Source organism: Delphinapterus leucas, chromosome 6, assembly GCF_059928025.1.
Source record: "Delphinapterus leucas isolate spDelLeu-1000000601 "Yukka" chromosome 6, BTC_Dleu_Yukka2, whole genome shotgun sequence".
NCBI lineage: Eukaryota > Metazoa > Chordata > Mammalia > Artiodactyla > Monodontidae > Delphinapterus > Delphinapterus leucas.
The window spans coordinates 124,680,596-124,696,299 of NC_143134.1; the positions used below are offsets into that span (position 1 = coordinate 124,680,596).

The following is a 15,704-nucleotide window of genomic DNA, read 5'->3' on the forward strand; positions in this document are numbered from 1 at the left end:
TGGGGCAGCTTCACGAGGGCATCCGCTCCAGGAGACTTGATATGAGCAAACCCTAGGCCCCCATGGCCACCACCCTCTTAGCTCCAGCCCAAAGAGTCTCTAACAAGTAGCACAAGACACAGCACCATCAGGAGGGGACAGCCACCAACTACAGCACCAGCTCCTGCAGCCACGTTGGATAGCGATCCCCAGGTCAAGGCTATTCCAGATGAGCCATGAGCCACGGCGGCAAGCACCCGGGATCAGGACCCAGCGTGGCATCCTATGGGTCGGCCGACACTCTGGCACTTCCCTTTCAATGTAATTTTCCAAGGAATAGCTGATCACAAGACAGTCCTGGTCAGGAAACGTAAAAAGCCTGGAGGGCCGACCTGGCCACTCCCCAAAGGACACAGGCAAGACACACAGCCTGTAGCCCAGGGCCTCCTCATCCCAGGAGCCTGTTTTTAAAAGCAGACTGAGCACACTCAGGGCCCCATGCCTGGAAGACTACCCAAACCTCAACACGCTGGTCTACACCGGATTCCCCACCCCCATGGGCCTGGCCAGAGCTGGCCTCTGAATTGGGAGTTATCCTGGCCCTAGGAACGTCCCGAGGGCTCGGGCCAGCTGTGGTCGGTAGGACAGTCTCTCAGGATCACATAGCCTCTTCTCTGACAGCTTTCTGAGCCCCCACTGGTGGTCAACCTGGGGTCTGGGGGAACCCAGAACAAAAAACCCCAACCTGGAAGAGGCACCACAGCTGACCTGCACGGTAGCAAGGTCTTCTCAGCAAAAACCCGTGTGGGCACGTGGAGTCCCTTCACCTGCAGAAAACCCCTCCCTCGGGGTTGGAACTGAGCCTTCCCTCATGCTCCCTGCATATTGCTATCACCCATTTCCCCAGTCCTGTTCTCCAGGACGCACTGCCCAGGAGGCCTCCAAGTTCTGCAAAAGAAGCTACTTTTAAGCTCAGCTCAGCTCACAGACCAAAGGCCACAAAGGGGCTAGCCCCAGCCAGGGAAGCAGAGCACACACAGGGCGTCCTGGGAGATTGCAGAAACGCTGCAGAAAGGAGGGCGTGGCAGGAGCCTGCAGGACCGACGTGGGGCCAGGGATGACCCAAGACGGGTGTCAGCCTTCACTCTCCCTGGAGACCAGCAAGTTCCCAGCCACACCACCCAGCTTATGGCCCCCAGGCGGCTTGGCCAGGTGTACCAGACGCTGCCCAGCCCTGAGATCTGCGGCTCCCAGAAGGAGCACAGGAAAGCAGTTCTCACCCCTCGGGCTGCTCCAAGTCGCAGGCGGACCTCAGCAGTCCTGCGGGAGAAGCCCCACCCCCCCGCCCCGCCCCGAGCTCCCAGGCGCCCACTGTATGAGTTCAAAGGGGCTGAGAACAGGGGCCAAGCAACTAACCACCCTCAGCAGCTCCTGCCGCAGGACAGGGACACGTCTGGGTCTCCCTCACGCTCCCACGCAGCCTGGGGGTGGGGACGGCAGCCCTCGCACCCGCACCCACACCACGGATGCCGGCCGAGGCGGAGAGCAGACAGCAGCCAGGACTCCGGGCGGTCCCACCCTTTACTTTGCCCCAAACCGGGCGGGCCGCCCTCCTCGGCTCAGCCGCCCGGAAAGTGACAGTTACAGCAAATGACCCTATTTGTACTTTCTAACCCTCCCGCTGCCTCCCCCCCAAAAAAACTGTACATGAGTTTACAAACATATTAACATATAAATAATGAGAAGCGTCCCGGGGGGCCTCCCAGCTGTCTCTGCTCCGCGGGGTGCGGGGGGGGGGGCGCCTCCGGTGGCGGAGCCGGTGCAGGAACAGCCCCTCTGGTGGCCCCGGTCCAGCTGCCCGCAGAGCCCGCAGCCCGGGGAGATCAGAAGCCACTTGACCGCCCGGTCATCGCTCCGGCTCAAGCTCGTGCTGGAAGGGGCGCCTCTTCTCCCGACAGTGCTTCTTGTGGGCCGGCCAGTCCTTCTGCTGGCACTGGGAGCCGCAGTAGCGCGCCACCTGGCAGCGCCCGCAGATGTTGAACTCCCGGAGCTGAAAGGACACAGAAGAGCAGCGCTCCGGTCACACGGCAGACCTGCGAGGACCTGGCCGCCCGTGCGCTGAGGCCGAAGGGTCTGGGCCCCGGTCAGGCAGTGACAAAGGAACGGCCACCGCAGGGGAGAAGCCGCGAGAGGGCAGTCCTAGGGGAGGCCCGGCTCCCCCACCGCGCACCTGCTTCTCCATCATGGTGCAGGGCGGGTAATGGCACTCGTAGTAGGTGCAGGACGTCTCCTCCTCCTCCACCACGTCCCCATTGGCGTTGTAGTACCGGGTCACGTTCAGGACGGGGAACTGCTCCTCTATGGGGTCCGTGGGCAGCTGCTGAATCGCCAGCCAGTATAAGCTTTGCTCCCTTAAAGAGAGAGCAGGCGCTTCAGGATGCCTTGGCCAGGAAGGGTCAAGGTATGGAGGTGACAATGAGTGACCCCAGGGTGGACCAGCTGCTTCCTCTTCTCAGGCTGCCCCGCCCCCAGCTTTGCAGCTTGACTCTCCTTTGGCCCACCCCACTGCCTGGGCTCACCTCTCTGGAACATCCAGTATGTAGCCTGTTTCATCTTCCCACTAAAAGGCACAGGGCAGGGCTTTGTCTGCCTTGCTCGTCAATCTCCCCAACGCCTGGGACGGCTGCACACAAGACAGGCACGGAGATCACGTGCTCGCGGCCCCGGGGGCGCCCACATCTGCCTCTGGTTGGCCTGCCTGCCCGATTGCTGTGAGCTGCTCTACACCCCCCGAACACTTCTCTTGCTGGACAGGGCCAGAAGCTTGTAAGTGCCCGCAACTGCCCCACAAGAGGCACGGGCGGTGGGGTGAGCACAAGGCAATGAGCGGCCTGCCCTGGGGCTGGCCTCCAAAGGAGGCACCTCCCGCACTTCGAGAGCAAACGGATGGGTGGACCATCCCCTTCAACCCACCCACCCTCTCTGGAGACCGGGCCGGGAGGGACTTGGATAAAAAAGGGAAGGGTCTGGCACAGCACTGTAAATCAACTATACTTCCAAAAAAAAAAGAAAAAAGGAAGGGTCACCCTCTTCTAATGTGACAGACAAAAATTAATTCAAAATGGATCAAGGACCTAAATGTAAGACCCCAAACAATAAAACTCTCAGAGAAAACAGGACAAAAGCTTCACAACATCGGATTTGGCAATAATCCTGGATATGACACCAAAGGCACAGTGACGAGAGAAAAAATAGGCAAATTGGACTCCATGAAAAGTCAATTATTTTGTGCATCAAAAGAGACAATCAGGGACTTTCCTGATGGTGCAGTGGTTAGGAATCCGCCTGCCAGCGCAGGGGACACAGGTTCGAGTCCTGGTCCGGGAAGATCCCACGTGCCGCGGAGCAACTAAGCCTGTGCACCACAACTACTGAGCCTGCGCTCTAGAGCCCGAGAGCCACAACTACAGAGCCCACATGCTGCAACTACTGAAGCTCACACACCTAGAGCCCGTGCTCTGCAACAAGAGAAGCCACCCCAGTGAGAAGCCCGCACACAGCAATAAAGAGTAGCCCCTGCTCACCGCAACTAGAGAAAGCCTGCGCACAGCAATGAAGACCCAATGCAGCCTAAATAAATAAATAAATAAATAAAAACTTAAAAGAGACAATCAATAGACAATCAATAGAATGAAAACGCAACCTATAGAATGGGAGAAAATATTTGCAAACCATATATCTGATAAGGGATTTGTACCCAGAATATATAAAGAACTCTACAAGTCAACCAAAAAAACAAATGACCCAATTTAAAAAAGGGTAAAGCATCTGAATAGATATTTCTCCAAAGAAGACATACAAATGGCCAAAAAGCACATGAAAAGATGCTTAATTTAACATCACTGATCATCAGGAAAATGCAACTCAAAACCACAATGAGACCACCTCACACTCCTGGGATGGCTACTATCAAACAAACAGAAAACAAGTGTTGGTGAAGGTACGGAGACACCGGGGCCTCGGTGCGCTGCTGGGGGGAAGGTAAAATGGCACAGGTGCTGTGGACAACAGCGTGGGGCTTCCTCAAGAAGTGGATGGAATTATCCTATGATCCTGCAATTCCACTTCTGGGTGCACACTCTGAAGAATCAAAAGCAGGGACTCGAAGAGCTCTTTGTACAACTGTGCTCACAGCAGCATCGTTCACGACAGACAAGGGGTGGAGGCAACCCAAGTGCCCACTGATGGATGATGGATAAACCAAATGTACATGTGTGTATACGTACACGCATGCAATGGAATATTATCCGGCCTTAAAAAGGAAGGAAATTCTGACACATGCTATGACATGGATGAGCCTCAAAGACATAAATGAGGCGAAGTGAAATAAGGCAGACACAAAAAGACAAATGCCATATTAATCCACTCAGATAAGGTCCAAGGACTTGTCAATTCACAGAACAGTAGGCACCAGGGGCTGGCAGAGGAGATGGGTGGGGAATTAGTGTTTAATGGGGACACAGCTTCGGTTTGGGAAGATGAGACAGTTCTGGAGACAATGGTAGTGATGACACACGACAATTTTGAATTTGCTTAATGCTACGGAACCATGCACTTAAAAGTGGTTAAGACAGCAAATGTTATCTGTATTTTGCCACAATAAAAAGATTTTTTTAAAGAAGAAAAGGGTGAAAGTCAGGATGTGGGAGAAAACTGGCTACTTTCTGAGCCCTTCAATGAAGTCCTGGAAGACAGAGGTGAGTTTCAGTCCCAGCCGGCTTTTGAGGGCAGAAAGGGAGGAAAATGCACCTTTGCAAAGAGCACCTTCCACCTGGCTGGGCCGCCCTCGTGGCCCCACTGAAGTGACGCCAGGAAAGCAGAGCAGAAAGTAGGTGCCTGGCAGGAGCTGTGCTGCCAAACCGCCCGCCTCACATATGGGGTGATTCCTACAAAGAGCCGCCACGCGGAGGCCACTGAGTGAGATGGAAGGATACGTGACGCCGGGCCAGCGGGGAGTTCAGGCCACCCTTGGGCTGGCTCTGCCCCGACAGGTGGAGGACTGCTGACGGGCCGACCCCAGGCCGGCAAACTAAGGCCAACCCCAACCCCTCTGCCTCTGGGCCGACCAGCAGGGAGAGGCCCCTGGGCCTCCTGGGAGTGGTCTGAAGGAGAATGGGGCAGCTGGGCCATGGCCTGGGGGAGACCACCGGTGGGGCAGCCCTGGGTGTAACAGACCCTTTTCCAAACAGGTCTTCTTAACCGTGGTCACCTCATCTCACAACAATACGTGGTGCTCAGATGGACAAATGCTGAGATCCCAGAAAGACAGACCCATTGCTGGGTGACACGGTGGGCAGTGTCCCTCCAGTGTCTGCAATGGGCAGCAGCAGACCTGCATGGAGCCAGGGAGGGTGAGCCCCAGGCCTGCCCTGAACCCATGTGAGTGCTGGACAACTTGGGGGAAATCCACAGAGGCTGGTGTTCCGATCAGCCGCCCTTACACTTGTCCTGATGACCCAAGCTTCCTTCTGTTGATGAAAGAACCCTCCTGCCCCCAGCACGGAGACAGAAGTGACTCAAAACAAGCTGACTTCCCCACGCCACCAGACACTGCTGAGGAAAGCGGGTGTGCAGCCCTGGCAGCCGCTCCTGAGACCTGGAGGTTGCTTTGTGGCTTTCCACATCTCAGCAGGGGAGCCATTAAGGGTCCTATCTTTGCTTCAGCGAAATTGGGCTTAGTTTCTGTCACTTGCAACCAGAAGTCTAGACTCATGTAACCTCCAGGAAGATGAAAATCCTACCACAAGAGGATCAGCCTCCCTCAGGAGGGGGTCTTAGGATCAGCCTCTAACAACAGAGCAGAGACCCCCAACGCCTGGAGACCCACCCCCTCCCCTCGTACAGAGTTATGGATACCCCTCCAGAGCTATAGCAGCATCAGATTGGATGTGGCCTTCTTACACCTGGGGACCATCCCCCACCAGCAAGCCCAGCTGGCCGGGCAATCCCGCCATTTCCTACCTCCAGTGCATGGGGCTCTACCAAGACCCCAGTGGTGACCACTGCAAAGATGCCACCCAGTCTCCATCCTAAGAAACACTGACACCCCCGCACCAACCTCACCAACTTCTGCCTGTAGGGGAAGTCAGTACCAGCACCGCCAAAGTCAGGAAAAGCTGCCCAGGGGCCCGAGGAGACACACAGAAGCCCTAGGGAGCCCCTAAATGATGCACCGGTGGCCAGGGACACCCTGGCTCATTTTGGCTCCCATCCTGCTGGTCCCCCAGCTCTTCCTAAGGGCTCCATGAAGTCACAGAGGGGCTTGTTCCTGGGGCCACGGGAACTGCCCTCGGAGCATCCCCTCCGCCCAAGTCCTCAGGACCAAGGAAAGGTGGAGGCCGAGTAGCCAACCCCCGAGCCACACTGTCCTGCTTCCTTTAAACCACTGACCAGACAAACTGCTTACAAAAGAGCATGACAGCAAGACCCATCTGTGTGCACAGGGGTATCCCTGAGATGGAGACGGCTCCTACATCTCAAGGGCGTCCTGCCCGCCTACAGGGGACCGGCCCACACAACCCCTCTCCCCGCAAGAGCCAATTCAGAAAGATAAGCCTCCAAACGGTCTCCTCCCCCCGTGAAGAAAAAGGGGACCCCCGCACCCCGAGAGAAAACGGCCAAGGTCACCAAACCCACAGAAGCCTCAGAGCACAGAGTAGACGCGGGCCCCTCTTGGCAGTGAGCTTGGAGAGGCCGCCCTCAGGGGCATCTCGGCCACATCACCAGGCCCCAAGAAGACCCACCTCTGCTTGCTGGAGGTCTCCTCGGCTCTGGGCCGCCAGCCCCATGGCACTAGCTGCAGGTTGTCCAGGCGATTGTCCACAGTGACAGCGTTGAGATGCACCACCTGAAACCCAGGGGCGATGCCCCCCCTGTGCCGCTCCCTAGGAAACAGACAATGCTCCAGATGGGCTCCCAACCCTCCTGAACGCCTCAGCCGTGTGCCCTGAACTGGTCCCTCGTCACACCGACGGGACCCATCAGGAGCAAGGCTGCAGAGAGGAACCCAAGTATGTCAGTCTGTGGCCCAAACAGGACAGGCCACGTGGACAGCCCAGCCCCTGGATTTAAGAGCTAGGCTGCAGGGAGCCAAGGAGGGAACCCGAAACCATCTCACACACAGCCTGGAGGACACCCCACTTGCATGGTCCCAAGCACTTCGGAACCTCGCTGTTCACACAGAAGAGAGGAAGGCCCTTCCCCAACCCGGAGGAGGGGCCAGACCCCACCAACCCCCAGAGGAGGCTGTGTCCCAAACACACCGAGCAGAAAGGGCGCTCAGCCTGCAGACTCTCTGGCTGCCCTGCCAGTGCCACAGGTCGCAAAGCAGTCACCCCTCCGGGATAGTGACAATGACACAGAATTAACTGGGAGACCTGGGGAAGGCACCATGTGTCAACAAGGGGTCTGCTGGCTCCACGAGCCCCGTGCACCTCAGGGCTTGCGCAAACCCAACAGGGCAAACAAACAGCTTGGAACACCCACCACAGAAGCTCATGAAGGAGCCTTCCCGACGCCCTTCCTCGGTTCTTGTCAAAGGCGTATGCAAATATCTTAGCACCATTTCCATCTGCGTCTACTTCCATCCGGGCCTGAGAGAAAACAAGAAAAAGCTCTGTTAAAAAGCCTCTGATTATCAACAACATTCCAAATTAAAAAAACAAGCCAGAGGGACAATCCCAGGCCTATTCCTGGGACCCTGGGGGTCTCCGGAGTCTCCCAGACACGTGGCACCAAGAAGCACTCTCCTCTAGTGGAGGCAAGACACAGTCACTAACTACTGTTTGCAAAACATTGTGGACACAGAGAAATAAATCTTCCTACCCTTAAAAAAAAAAAAAAGCCCCCACCCAGTAAAAAAAAAGATAAGCCCTAGACCAAGTAAGTGTAAAAGGGTGACATCTGAGGTAAGAGTGGGTCCACAGACCCGTGGAAGGAGGAGTGCGCGGGTGAGGACTAGAGGCCAAACAGCTTCATCAGGTAGGAACAGCAGAGGGCGAGAGAAGGGGGGGCAGCCCTGGAGAGTCTCCCAGGGCACAGAAGCTTGTCCAACTGAACTCAATCACAAACATGACACAATTTGTCTCCTTTTCAGGAAGAGCTTGCAACCAGGCGGAAGTGGGGGAAGACCAGCATCGCAGAGGCGGTAGGGGGCTCCACGGGGCAGTGACAGACAGACAGCTTGAGATGCTCGCGTACCAGGTCTTGCCCTCACATCACAGGGAAGAAAACCCACCCCTTGTGACCCTCCTGGGCATGACTAAGGGCATGCTGGCAAAGGAACGGCGTCCTTACCTCGAAGGAGTAGCCCTCCACCAGCGGGATGTCCTGCTCATCTATCAGTGTGTACTTGGTCTGGAAATTAACGTTTCAAGACGTTACATTTGGAATCAGTACGAGGTACCGACAATGAGCAGGAGCCGCCCCTTGAGACTAAGCGAGCTCAGCAGGCGAGGGGCCATCTACTCTGAAAGCAGGTAGAGGTGCCAAAGCTTGGTCCTTCCCCACTCCTGACTGCGCAGAGTCGCGGCATCAGGCTTCACTTCCCATCTGCTCGCGAAGAACCAAAAGAAGTGCCACAGGACTGGACAAGTACTAAGCTGTGCATTTTAACGTGCTGATAAACCTAGTCCAAGAGTATGACGTCACTGGAGTAGAGGGAGGGGGCCGGGATTGAGGCAGAATATGCAGAAGGTTTCAGTTAACATTTATTTTATTTATTAAGCCAGGCGGTCCTCACACAGGTGCTCACTGAATCGTCCTTCCTACCTCTTTGTCTGTCTAAAATGTTCCAAATAAAAGTTTTAAGGGATGACATTAGTGCAATCAGTCACTGAGTTAGAAGGGACCTCAGAGCTGATGGGGAGCCCACCCTTCCCTAGTTAGAAAGTCACGTCCCCTTGCAGGAAGGGCAGGAAACGGTCCCCAAAACGGACCAGTGTCATTCTCGCTTGGAAAGCTTTTTTCTAGCATCTGAATCGGTTTTACCTTCATCTGACTGCCTCTGCTCCTCTCTCCCACCAGAAGCTTCCGCCGCTGGTGATGGGAACAGGGTTCCCATCCAGGGTAAGGTCCGTGGCTGGTGCAGCTGCACGGCCGGCCGGCTCCTGGAAACAGCCAAGCCTCAATGCCCACAGGTGCCAGGAAGCCCCAGCCTCGAACACGCGGAGGGCGGGGCCAGGTAAGGGAGAGAAGCAGAGGGACGCCCTGCTCTGGCGAGGCCCACTGAGGCTCAGCCAGACGGGGCCGCCGCTGGCAGCAAGAACCCTGCCCGAAGCACACTACGGACCGGCAGGCACAGGCGGCGCGCACACGCAGGTCTCGGCGAGGAGCGAGCGCGCCGCCTCGGAAGGGCCTGCGCTCCCCGCGGCCGCAGGCGCAGCCACAGCCCCCTGCTCCCCCGGCCACGGCGCACGGCCGGAGCCCCGGGCCGAAACCGGAGGAGGGCTGCCCCGGGAGCCAGGCCGTCGGCCCGCCGCCCGCAAACCGCCCGGCCCTTGCCCGTGCCCCGGCCCGGGTCGGGCTCCCGATCCAGCCCCCGTCCCCCAGCCTCGCACCCCCAACTCCGACTCCCAGACCCCGCCCGCCACCCCCAGCTCCGGTCCGGCCCCCTGCCTCGCACCCCGGCCCCCTACTCCCAGAACCGGCCCGGCCCCCGGCCCAGCGCCCCAGTCCCCCGGCCCGACCTTAGCCCCAGCCCCGCGTCGCTCACCTTCCCGGCCACCCGGCCGAGCCGCACGATGCCCAATTTGAAGTCGGTCATGGCCGGGCCTGCGCTCGGCCGGCGGCGCCTCTCCCTCAGGAGGTGCCGGGGCCGGGGCGGGGCCACGGCGAGCCGGGCGGGCCAGTCGGATGAGTCGGGGTCAGGATCAGGGCCGGGCGGGCGGGCGGGCGGGACGAGGCTGGGCCGGGGTCGGGCCCCCGCCTCCTGGCGCCCGCCGGACCTGCCACGCGCCGCCGCCGCCGCCGCCGCGCGCTCCTCAGCGAGCGGGGCCAGGGGCGGAGTTCGACGCGGACACACCCCCGCGCGCCGCCGCCCGGCCAATGGTGGGGCGCGCAGTGCGCCGGCCGGCGCGCGCCGCCACGACGCAGCCAATGGCAGGAGGGCGAGTGCGCCGGCGCGCTGAGGAGCTGGGCCAGCGCGGGGGAGGGGCGCGGTCGGGGGCGGTGCCTGCGCGGCCGCCCGGCGCGACGTCAGTTTCGCGGGAAGCTTTGTGCGGGAGGGCAACCTACAGGCTCCCAGCCCCGACCCTCTACCCCGACACCGACCCGGCCTCCGCCCTCGCCCCCGCGACCCCGACCCGGCCCCCGCCCCTCGAGGAGGGCGGCCTGGCTCCGCGCCCCGGGCCTTCCGGGCTCTGCAGGTCGGGGTCCCTGCGGGACTGGCTGCGGCTGCCGGTAAACCGTCCCCCGTCCTCGGACAGCGGGCAGGAGGCCGGAGTGGGGACAGGGACCCGGAGCCCAGGGGCCACCGTGGCGTAGGGGCTGGGTCCAGTGCCGACAGGCCCGCCCTCCTCCTCCCTGGCCGCCTCCACAGAGGGGCCCGGATCAGGACCCTGTAGCCCAGGGGTCCCCAAACACCAGTCTGTGGACCGGTACCAGTCCGCGGCCTGGGTGCACAGCAGGAGGTGAGCAGTGGGCGAGAGAGCGAAGCTTCATCTGCCGCTCCCTGTCGCTCGCATTATCGCCTGAACACGCCCCCCCCCCATCCGCCCCCGCCCCCGCTCTCGGTCTGTGGAAAAACTGTCTTCCACGAAACTGGTCCCTGGTGCCAAAAAGGTTGGAGACCGCCGCTCTAGCCTATCCTCGGGCTACACCAGCTTTCCCTGGGCTTCGAGCCGGGGCGCTGAACAGCCTGGGCCAGGTCCTTCCTGAACAGGAGCTCCAAGGGCTGAGGACTTTGGCGGGGCTTTACCTGTCTCCTGACAACCACTCCAGCGGGCTCTCAGCCCCAGCGCCCGATGAAACCACTCTACACCGGTGCACCCAACAAATTGAAAACCCCTGTTCTAGCGAGGGAGGCAGAAAAGGCCCGTGACGTGTGAGTTATATGCCATGTTAAAAAGTGATCAGTGCTGTGGGGAAACAAGTAGATCAGCATTAGGGAGTTGGGGATCCAGGAAAGGTGGTGGGCGGGGTAGGCCTCATTGCCAAGTAATTTGAACAAACTGGGAGGAGGAGGAGGAGTGAGCCATGTGGGCTCTAGGGGAAGAGCATCTCCAGCAGAGAGAAGAGCCAGTGCCAAGGCCATAAATTGGGAACACATTCGGTGTGTCTGAAAAGTGGAGGTGGCCACCGTGAGCAAAGGAGTGCATGAGAGCAACAGGGGACAAGGCCAGAGAGGTGGAGGACGGGAAGGAGGTCATGTAGGCTCTCGTGAGGACTTTGACTTTCACACTCAGAAAAGTGAGCCACTGGAGGATTGGAGCAGAGGAATAGCTATTCAGTGCATCACACTGTCTGATGGAGACAGTGCCAGAAAGAGTGGAAGCAGGCAGTCTGTTTAGGAAGCTAATGCAAGCACCCACCCAAGAAACGATGATGTTGGGACACCTGTGGTGGCAGTGCTCTGTAGCAGTCAGGATAGCCCTGGTTATGCTGCAGTAACAAACATTCCTCAATTCTCAGAAGCTTAGCAAAATAAAAATGTACTTCTCCCTCAGGCTGCACGTTAAGGTTATAAGGCAGTTGAATATGTGAATATGGCGTTCAGGGAGGTGTCCAGCCTGGGGTACAGATTTGGCATTCATTAGCATACTTGTCGTATTTAAAGCCATACAGCTGGATGAGCTCACCATGGGAGGAAATGCAAATAGAGAAAAAGAGAGGGAGAAGATTGAGCCCTGGGTACTCTCATACTAAGAGAGTATTTGAGAAGAGAAGGAGCTGGTAAAGAGCATGAGGATGTCAGGTATGAGGGAAACCAGGAGAGGGCAGTGGGCCAGGAGCCAAGTGAAGACAGTGCTAGGGTGAGCGGGAGGGATCAGCCTTCTCTGATGCTGCTGAGAGGTCCTGGTCAGTGGGCACTGGGAATTAGTCAATAGAGCATGCAGCACGAGGGCACTGGTCACCTTGACAAGTAAGTGATGGAGGAATAAGCCCAACTGAACGGGCTAAGGGGGAGTGGAAGGAGAGGCTTGGAAACCTTGAGACTGACAACTCTTCTGGGGTGTTCTGGCTGAAAAGGAGCAGAGAAGCGGCCAAAGCGAGAAAGAAAAGGCAAGTCCAGAGAGAGTGTTGGTTTTATAGTGGGAAAGGAAGCAGCATGTTGTCCACCAGCAGGAATGATCCCATGGAGGAGAAAGAGGTGAGGCAATCACCTGAGAGGGGAGGGCGGGGGCTGGCCTCTGACAGGAGCCTGGGTGGTTCAGCTCAGCCACAGCTTGAAGAGGAGTCTGAGAGGTGAGTGGATGTGGGGGTAGGAATCTGGGGGGTTCTCTTCTGATGAAAACGAGGCCATCAGTTGAAGGTGAGAAGGGAGTGTGGTCCAAGGAGAGAGGACCAGGAGGGAACTAGGAAAAGACAGTAGGGTGGCCCGGCAGTGTCAAGGGGACCCGTCCACGTGACTGTGTGTTTTCCTCCAGCCTATTTAGGCTGCCCCCGAGAAGGCGAGGAGAAAGGAGAGCTGGATTCAGCCAAGACTGCGGTTATGCTGGGCGAGTGCAGTGAGGTGAGGGGGAGACAGCGAGCTGTCTAAGAGGGATGCTTCCCTGGGGGATCTGAGCTCAGCAAGTAAAGAAGAGAGGACACCGGAGGGGGCAGATCCGAGGGTCGGAGGTCCCAGTGGGTTCAGAGGATCGCTGATAGAGGAAGTGAGCGAGGCCGGGAAGTGCTCCAGAGACTTTTGCAAGGGGCTGCAGGTGCTAGGGGTGATGGTGTCTCTGTTACCTGCTGATCTGTGACAACCTCACCCCCCCAAACTTCATGGCTTAAAACCACATCAACTTAGTATTTTGCACAATTCTGTGACTGACTGGGCATCTTCTGTTCCACACTGTGTCAGCCGGATACCTTCTTCGGTTGGACTCAGCTGGGAATTTGCCCAGAGCACCTCATTTTCTTCCATGTGACCCTATCCATGCAGGAGAGCTGGACTGCTTACCATGTGGAGGCTCTGCTCTAAGTGATAGGTCCCAGTGGGCCTCTGCTTGAATCACACCTGCTAGTATCCCGCTGGCCAAAGCAAGTCACACAGGTGAGCTTGGAGTCCGTGTGGGAGGGGTGTGCACAAGAGCATGAGTCCTGAAAGTGTGGCGCGTTGTGGGGGCTACCAGTGGAACAGGCTGCCCCCCACCCGTCCACCCTCTGACCCCTAATGATTCATGCTCCTCCCACGTGAAGACCCTAGAACCACCACCTCACCGTGGCTCTTGGCTTATGATGTGCAACAAGGCCAGAGGCAAGTTGTCTGCCCCCCAAGACCCAACGTTCCAAGGGGACGCACAGGATAAGTGAATAGACACCCGGTTCAAAAAGGAAAAGGGGGTGTGCCCCCTGCAGCCACGGATGCACAGCAATGTTGAAATCCAGCAGACAGCTGTCACAGTGTTCCTTTAAGGGCTTGTCTGCTCCCGGCAAGTGCTTCCCTAACGCACCCACCCTTTTTTATGGCTCCCAGTGGCTTCTCCCTCTGCCCCGTGGCCCTGCGTGCTCGGTCACCCTCCCTTTTCCATGGGAAATGGGCCCTGTTTGCTGCTGAGTAGCTTCCTCAGCCTGCTTCTTGCCTGGAGACAGTTGAGAGCCCAGAGGCCTCTTTTATTTTGAACTTTGTCCATTATAGTTCAAGCAAATACAACCCCTAAAAAAAACTTTGTGGATTTTCTAGGTATCAAATTATAACACATTTTATTAGACAGAAGCTACACTGCAAATATCTTTGAGCGGCTCCTTTCTGCTGTGGACATCGAGCGATGTGCTGTGGCACAAAGACCTCAAGACGCCTGGAGGCGCTTCTGTATGGCTGACAGCACCTATGAGGGTCCCGTCCCCTGGGAATCTTCAGAGGTCTTAACAAGGGGTCATATGCCATGCCCTTGGATTTCTCTTAACCCTGAGGTCGTGTTTTGCTGCAGTGTCCTGGATTTGATCTTCCCCACGATGCCATTTCTTACCTTGAGAACCTTTGCTGCCTGGAAAGGCTGAGGCTGAGAAATAGTTTTTCTTTTCCAGCTGCAGGACCTGGCTTGAAATACTTCCTCCAACTTCTGCTGGAACATGGAACATTACTTCTTTAGTTCATTTCTCTTTTCTTTATTTCACTTTAGCATAAATGACTGAAAGAAGCCAGTTGGCCCTTTAAGCTTTCTGCCAGGAAAATCAGATCCTTAGATATATTTTCTGCCTTCCCCGTTACCACAGGCAATGGTGTCCCACTTTTCCGCCAATACCTGACTGGGCTCCGCCCTTCTCGGGCCTCCACCAGCAATGTCCTTACTGCCTGCCAGGTCCTCCTGCTGCCTGGTTCCAAAGTCAGGGCCACATTTCAGAATTCTGTGATGGCAGCGTCTCACTTTTTTTTTGTTTTTGAATTTTATTTTTTATACAGCAAGTTCTTATTAGTTATCTATTTTATACATATTAGCGTATATATGTCAATTCCAATCTCCCAATTCATCCCATCACCACCACCACCCCCCCGCCACTTTGCCCCCTTGGTGTCCATACGTTTGTTCTCTACATCTGTGTCTCTATTTCTGCCCTGCAAACCAGTTCATCTGTACCATTTTTCTAGGTTCCACATCTATGCGTTAATATACGATATTTGTTTTTCTCTTTCTAACTTACTTCACTCTGTATGACAGTCTCTAGATCCATCCACGCCTCTACAAATGACCCAATTTCGTTCCTTTTTATGGCTGAGGTAATATTCCATCATATATATGTACCACATCTTCTTTATCCATTCGTCTGTCGTCGGACATTTAGGTTGCTTCCATGCCCTGGCTATTGTAAATAGTGCTGCAATGAACACTGGGGTGCATGTGTCGTTTTGAATTATGGTTTTCGCTGGGTATATGCCCAGTAGTGGGATTGCTGGGTCATATGGTAATTCTATTTTTAGTTTTTAAAGGAACTTCCATACAGTTCTCCATAGTGGCTGTATCAATTTACATTCCCACCAACAGTGCAAGAGGGTTCCCTTTTCTCCACACCCTCTCCAGCATTTGTTGTTTGTAGATTTTCTGAGGCAGCATCTCACTTTTAAGTGTCAATGTCTGTTCCAGGTATGTGCGGCTGCATAATAATTGCTTAAAACAGCTGTTGATTTTCTAATTATTCCGTGATGAGATTGGGCTCAGCTGGTTGACTTTTCTGCTATTGGCTGGTGGGTAATTTGTCTCAAATTCTCACCATCAATTCCTTCCCTCCCTGTCAGGTGTGATGCTCCGTCCTCACTGGTCCTGTGACTGTTTTGGGGGGGGGTTTTGGCCACACTTCGCAGCTTGTGGGATCTTATTCCCTGACCAGTGGTTGAACCTGGCCCACAGCAGTGAAAGCACTGAGTCCTAACCACTGGACTGCCAGGAATCTCCCTCCTGTGACTGTTTTTTTTTTTAAATTTTATTTATTTAATTTATTTTTGGCTGCGTTGGGTCTTCGTTGCTGTGCGCAGGCTTTCTCTACTTGCGGCGAGTGGGGGCTACTCTTCATTGCAGTGCGCGGGC

General features: G+C 56.5%; 1 protein-coding gene across 2 annotated transcripts; it reads right to left on the reverse strand.

Annotated features, from left to right (window-relative positions):
- Positions 1 to 1,542: 1,542 nt before the first annotated feature.
- On the reverse strand, positions 1,543 to 9,983 carry ZMYND19 (zinc finger MYND-type containing 19). Of its 2 annotated transcripts, XM_089914082.1 has the most exons (7): positions 9,748 to 9,983; positions 9,028 to 9,146; positions 8,335 to 8,394; positions 7,525 to 7,631; positions 6,783 to 6,923; positions 2,210 to 2,390; positions 1,543 to 2,029 (listed from the first exon to the last, which is right to left on the reverse strand). In XM_089914082.1, exons 1-7 carry the CDS (start codon positions 9,800 to 9,802, stop codon positions 1,886 to 1,888), a joined length of 807 nt encoding a protein of 268 aa, XP_089770208.1. In that variant the 5' UTR covers positions 9,803 to 9,983; the 3' UTR covers positions 1,543 to 1,885. The 2 variants fall into 2 exon arrangements, with proteins under 2 accessions (XP_089770208.1, XP_022433721.1); XM_022578013.3 differs by lacking the exon at positions 9,028 to 9,146 and having other exon boundaries at positions 9,752 to 9,973.
- Positions 9,984 to 15,704: the final 5,721 nt, after the last annotated feature.